The sequence below is a fragment of the Chenopodium quinoa genome, unplaced genomic scaffold (assembly GCF_001683475.1).
Source record: "Chenopodium quinoa cultivar QQ74 unplaced genomic scaffold, ASM168347v1, whole genome shotgun sequence".
In the NCBI taxonomy this organism is placed as follows: Eukaryota; Viridiplantae; Streptophyta; class Magnoliopsida; order Caryophyllales; family Amaranthaceae; genus Chenopodium; species Chenopodium quinoa.
Window position 1 is genome coordinate 6,369,026 of NW_018744502.1, and position 6,790 is coordinate 6,375,815.

Genomic DNA, 6,790 nt, shown 5'->3' on the forward strand with positions numbered 1-6,790 from the left:
AAAAACGCGCATTGACATAGTAGATGTATTACTGTGTTGAAAAGTACTTCCGTATGGAAAAATGACAAGCCGCATAATTTTGGCAAGAAAGGGGGGCCCGAAAAGGAAAGAATCGGATCATGAATATAAATGGAATGTGAACTGACAGATTTTAAAAGTTTTAAGACGGCACTGTAAAGTTTGTTAACGGCAGACACATGACTTCTTAAATCCAAGCAAAGCTGTTTACCAGTTCAATGTTCCAACAACTACTATCAATTTTTAAAGTATTTAAAACATAAGACAAAGTAAATCTATATTGCATGATTTGTCAATTATGTAGCACATAATTTAATCATATCATACAAAATTGACTTAACAGCCTATCAAATATCTTTTTACTTTTATTCTTAATCTTTTAATCCGTATTTGAGTACAAAGTATGAAGGTATTTATTTTTAAACTTATTTTGTTTGAGAATTTTCCCTATGTTAAACAGTTTAAAAAATTGTGTATAGTATGAAATTGTCTAAAAAAAAACTTACTTTATAGTTTTCTGAAATTATTAAATAAAGGCCTAAATGATGCTTATTTCTTTTTTATGAAGATTGAAGAGTAATGCTACCTAATCTTACAATCAATGTCATTATTGTTAATAGCTTAATACATTGATACAAAAAACTAATGCGAGTACAAAATCATTTTTTGGTAATAATTTATACCAAAGTATACAAGTGTATAGATTTTATAACAGAAAATATTCAATTACATTGATTGATGCATAATTTTAAACGAATTTTGTGTCCAAAAAAAAAAAAAAAAAAAAAAATTGAAAATCCTCAACTTAACCTTTTTTTATTATAAAAGACATAATGTAAATTGAGAAAAAAAATGATTAAGTGGTCAGATAATACGAAACGAAAGACACAAATCTAACAAACCATAAACTTATTTCTAATAGTTTTATTCTAACGACAAGGATTGACACTAATTTCACAACAAGAAAGGCCTAGTAATAAACTAAGATAAAAGTGATTAAAATAAAAGGCAAGGAAAAATTCTCAAAGTCAGCAACCTGCTTACTTTGACATTGTCTGCAAGAAAAAGAACCCAACATGGGAACAGCTCAACATCATCTTAATACAACAAAACCACCCTCAAAAAAATGAGAACTAATCAACTAAATTAGTTGCCTATCTTACCTCTTTCTCTCTCCTCCCCCTCTTTTTTTGTACAGATCAAAGAGGATGGCATTCCCAACTAAGTCATGCCATTTCTTTCATACCTTCATTCTCCTCTTCTTGTTCCTTAATTCTTTCATTGATCATTCCTTCTGTCAACAAAATATCGAAACCTTTTATCCTTCATCAGTAGCACCAGCACCAGCACCAGCATCAGAACCAGCAGTAATCTCTCCTAGTAGTCCCCCGGTTCTACCTTCTACACCAACACGGCCTACGCCGCTGCTGCCACCCCCACCGGATACGACAGGGCCTCCGCCATCACGATCAACGTCTCATAAGGCGATATACACGGCTGTTGAGGTGACAGCTGCAAGCACTCTGGTGGTGGCTGCAGCACTCTTTTTCTTCTGCACTAAGTATACTCAACGGAAGAAGGAGAATGGTGGTGAGGTGCAGACTGTTGGAGCAATTGCTGCTTCGGGTGGAGGAGGTGGTGGCGGAGGGAGGTTGCAGCCGTTACCGCAGACAGAGTTTACGAGGTTTGATGGGAATATCAAAGGGCTAATAGTTGATGAAGATGGTTTGGACGTTCTGTATTGGCGGAAGCTTGAAGGGAGCCAAAGGAAGAGCGGACCTTTTCATAAGGATGTGTTTAACAAAGGAAGCAATGGAAGGAGGACGTATTATCGGGGAAAATCGTCGTCTTCTTACAATCAAATACATCCTAAGGAAGAGCAATCAGCTAGGCTGCTTGGTCCTACTAAACAACTCCAAAATGAAACAACCTTTCAGGCTGTTGGAAAAGCAGAGGAGGCAGAAAAAGTGGCTGTTGCAAAGGAAGGAATCAGTAGAGTTCCGTCTTTACCTCCCCTTCCGTCCTCTAATTCATCCAAGGCAGGATTGACACCACCACCACCGCCACCGCCACCAATGGCAGCCAAGAAAGGACCTGCTCCACCACCACCGCAACCGCCAATGGCGGCCAAAAAAGGTCCGGCTCCACCACCTCCACCGCTCAAGATGGATGGATCACTAAAACCACCAGCACCACCAAAGCGGACACCAAGTGGAAATATTCGAGAAGCATCTGCCATTGTGGAAGAGGTATCAGAGAGCAAGAATGATCAGGTCAAACTGAAGCCATTGCATTGGGAAAAAGTCAACGTTAATACTGATCATTCCATGGTGTGGGACAAAATTGAGCGCGGCTCATTCCAGTAAGTGCAGTATTTGATTTACTTCACAAAAAAAAAAAATCTAATCCCGATTAAATTGAAAGTTTATGAGCATTATTTTTTGTGCAACAGATACAACGGTGATATGATGGAAGCTCTCTTTGGCTGTGTTGCGACAAACCGCAAATCACCCAAGGGAGACGCTACAGCTCAAGGTATTGCCAGTCCAAATGCAGCAGCAAAAATTTTCATTCTGGATGCACGGCGTTCCCAGAACATAGCTATTGTAATTCGGTCTTTGGGCATCACTCGCAATGAGTTGATTGAGGGGCTCCAAGAAGGAAAAGGCCTGAATGTAGAAATACTTGAGAAACTGACCAGAATAACCCCTACACGAGAAGAGAAAATTCAAATCCTCGCATTTGAGGGAGATGCCGGAAGGCTTGCTGATGCAGAATCCTTCCTTTATCACCTGCTCAAGGCTGTTCCCTCAGCCTTTACTCGAGTTAGCACCATGCTCTTTCGGTTCAATTATGGGTCAGAAATCCATCAACTGAAGGAATCACTCCAAACACTTGACTCCGCTTGCACTGAGCTTCGAAATCGTGGAGTGTTCTTGAAGCTTTTGGAAGCAATCTTAAAAGCAGGGAATCGGCTAAATGCTGGGACTGCAAGAGGGGATGCAAAGGCTTTTAACCTTACAGCTTTACGAAAGCTTTCTGATTACAAAAGCAGTGATGGGAAGACCACTCTACTGCACTTTGTGGTTCATGAGGTTGTCAGAAATGAAGGGAGACGGTGTGTTATGAACAGGAACAACAGCTTATCTAGAACAAACAGTCAGAAAAATTCAAGTTCAAACCTAAAGCCAGAGGAATCAAAGTCAAAAGAGGAGCAAGAAAAGGAGTTCTTACAGCTAGGACTGCCTGTTGTAGGTGGCTTAAGTTCCGAGTTCACAAATGTCAAGAAAGCAGCCACCCTTGACTACGACACCATATCAAGCACCAGTACTTCTGTGGGAGCTCGTATTGCTGAAACCCGGCAACTTGTGCTGCAGTGTGGTGCTGATAATGAGGGACGAGATTTCATTGCAGAGATGAAAGAGTTCTTGGCAGCAGCAGAAGGAGAGATAAAGGTTGTCCAAGAAGAGCAGACGAGGGTGATGGAATTTGTAACAAAAACAGCACAGTACTACCAAGCAGGCGGTTTCAAAGACAAACAGCCACTACTGCTATTTGTCATAGTAAAGGATTTCCTGAATACAGTTGATCAAGCCTGTATAGATATTGCTAGGAGTTTGCAACATAAGAAATCACATACATCTAGTGCCAGCTCCTCATCATCATCAACTCCTTCATCACCCCCAAGCCCAGATATTTTAAGGACCCGTGTGACATTCCCAAGGTTACCAAGACATTTCTTGTCAGACAAATCGAGTGGAAGTGACACTGATGATAATAGCTGATAAGTACAAGTTCAAGTCTCACAAGGTTGCAGACTTTACGTGATGTAAATAGAGGACGAGGAAAGTACACAAGGTCCTTTTTCTTCATTCAATTTGAAAGGAAAAAAAATAGATTGAAAATATAGAGTGATTCTGGCTTTTTTCTTTAATTTTTTGGACTGGAAATGAGTGATCATTATACAGTGATGTGATTATATCCCCAACACAACCATCCCCTCCCCCCCTCCCAACCCACTCAAGATACGGAATGAAGAAATTATTCTTAGAACTCTCAATCTTTAATTGCACAAAAAGAAAAAGAATCATTAGATACATCTTTTACTATTGCCCAGCATTTTAGGATATGTATTCACAATGAGGTTTAAGTATCAATAAATATTGTGCTTGTTCAGGGAACATGAGATTGCAGTTGCTGAAAAAACATATTTCCTATTTGTTATGCTATTGCACATAAGTGAGCTAGCTGGGAACCTGTACCAATTCAAAACCAAAACTCTGGTTTCATTTTGAACAGAATGTCTTGATTCTGAAAATTTGAAGTCATAAGCAGTTTATTGTGTACATTTGAGAGTTCAGGAAACGTATTACAGAGAATTTGTCACCTAGATTAGTTTATATTGTTTCCTATTTTTGTGTGATTAGGATTCTACTTTTTTGCATATGCTCCACCTCTACAAGCATGTATATACATTTGTAACACATTTCCACAAGTTTGTAACAAATTTCCAAAAGTTTATTCAAGTCAATTGACGTTTTTTTCAAAACTTGATAATGATATCAAAGCCAATAGCTTTTTGATCCTCTTAAATTTGTTTAAGATACGCTTACAGAGTTACACTAACCATTGGCACTTCAAATGGTATGCATGTAAGCTTTGCTTTAATATTTCAGTCTAGCCACTGATTCACTGTATCACTCTGTACGAATCAGGTATGTTTGCCCGCATAACTTTGTTTACTTAGAAGCAAAGTTGCTATATTGCTACTTCATTGACTCCATGACTCATGTGCACACACACAAAATAAAGATTGAGAACATATCAGGAAGATGTAGGGCGAAAGAGGTGGATTGGGGACACTGAACCAATTTTATTAAACCTTATGAACCTGATTTCATGACTTGCAAGTTGCAACCACAAATTTACTAATTTCAGGTAACTCGTAATTTTCATATCATTCCATTGAGTTAAGGCATTTACTTTGTATTTAGTATAATATGTTGTATTTTAGTTGAATACAAAAGTTATACTTATCTTTAAATTGCAACTCTAAGAAGTTACATTACATAAGTAACCAAACTGGCAGAATGAAGCAGTCACTCTTTTAATTGGTTTGCAGTTTGCCATTCAATTAATAATTTGAAAGGGATAACATCTTTGACATTAACATCTAGCAGGGCAAATGAAGGTGTCCTACTATCCTATGAGGATCCAGCTCCTAATAAACGCTCGTTCTGCAATTTCACCACTTGTCATCCAACCATCTTTGACCCACAAGGAAGCCATTTAACTATTTAAGCAGCTAAACATATGTCCTCTCTTGGTTGGCGCAACATCAAGATTTTAAAGCTACCGACTGTTCTACAAAGCGGTCTTTTCACCTTATTACTCTAGATAACTTAAGGTTTAGCCTTGAAATAAAATTGTCCTAACTATATTGTGTATTTTACCTTTTCTTATTATTATTTTTTTTTTTTTTTAAAAAATGGCCAAATTGATTTCCTAAACTTGTAGAAGTTCCACATACCACAGGGTAAGGCAAAATGGCTAAGGCTATGATGCTTGGACTCTAAAACAAAAGTCATACTCAGATACAAATTTAACTTGAAGATATAAGAACAAATTACTAGTTTCCATATTTCAAACTTGAACACTGGGAATTGGATACTTTTGTACATTTCAGCTTTCTAGCTCATAATCAAAGTATGCAAGTACTTACAATGTCATAATCCAACACTCACACTTTAGCTAAAAGGAAGAGTTTAAACATCTTATGGATTAGTTAGCAACTTCCTCCCTTTACGGAAAGTAAAATTTCCTATGAATTTGTACTAGTATTAGTATATTCTTTACTGCCAAATAATTATCCAAATTTCTTATTTTTCTATAAGTATAAGGCCCTACCTTGTCAACAGAATGATCGTTATGCATTGATGGAAGCAAAAAAATACTATGAGTACAAGTGTTTCCATTTCACTTCGTGTACCCATATGGCCATATCAAATTATTGACACTTTGATATGGAAATGTTTGATTATAGACACTTTATTTTGCAACAAAAACATGGAAGTCTTTTCCAATTGATTGCCAAGTCTTACACAATTACACCATGAACACATCACACATATTTGTATTTGATATTAGTATCAAGTATTGAAGTCAAGTAACTTAGGGGTCTTTTTTTATTTATTTATCTGAGCTTATCAAAACTTACCTGAACTTAAACGACCATATATTAGTTGTAAATCAAGCTTATATCGCCCTTATTAACGCTGATCAGAACTTGTGTGAACTTATATTTCTTGAAATTATCTTGTGAGAACTAACTAACCCTTATCTGAAGTTGCATTTCCTATATTAAAGCTGTGTTCAATTCACCTGATTTTCACTTACCCGAGCTTATTAGACCTTATTAAAATTTACTTTAGTCGTAACCTAAAATAAGTGAAATCAAGAAAACAGAACAAGCCATAAGCCGATATAAGGTGAACGGAACAAGGCCTTAGTTTTGGAAACACTTCATAGAATTAGCCTAACTAAAAATTGGATACTTTAGTTTTGACAGGTCTATTCAGGTCTCACTTTGCTTTGCTTTGCTCCTAGCCTCCGACATTCTCAACTCTGAATTTGCCTTCTAAATATTAAAATACCCAATTCAAAGAAGAGATACTTGGCTTGAAATACAAAACTAAACAGTCATTGAAATGCAAAGTCATTGAACACATACATGAGAAATCGAAACCAACCCACCAAAAATTAACCTAATAAA

At 37.0% G+C, this 6,790-nt stretch overlaps 1 protein-coding gene across 1 annotated transcript; it reads left to right on the plus strand.

The window, feature by feature from the left end:
* Positions 1–637: 637 nt before the first annotated feature.
* Positions 638–3,952, plus strand: LOC110698078 (formin-like protein 4). The gene is made up of 2 exons (XM_021875481.1): positions 638–2,380; positions 2,471–3,952. Exons 1-2 carry the CDS (start codon positions 1,227–1,229, stop codon positions 3,801–3,803), a joined length of 2,487 nt encoding a protein of 828 aa, XP_021731173.1. The 5' UTR covers positions 638–1,226; the 3' UTR covers positions 3,804–3,952.
* Positions 3,953–6,790: the final 2,838 nt, after the last annotated feature.

Coding starts and splice junctions, on each gene's coding strand:
- LOC110698078 (XM_021875481.1), top strand. CDS start 1,227: ATGGCATTCCCAACTAAGTCATGCCATTTCTTTCATACCTTCATTCTC. Junction 2,381..2,470: donor ATTGAGCGCGGCTCATTCCA/GTAAGTGCAGTA, acceptor TTTGTGCAACAG/ATACAACGGTGATATGATGG.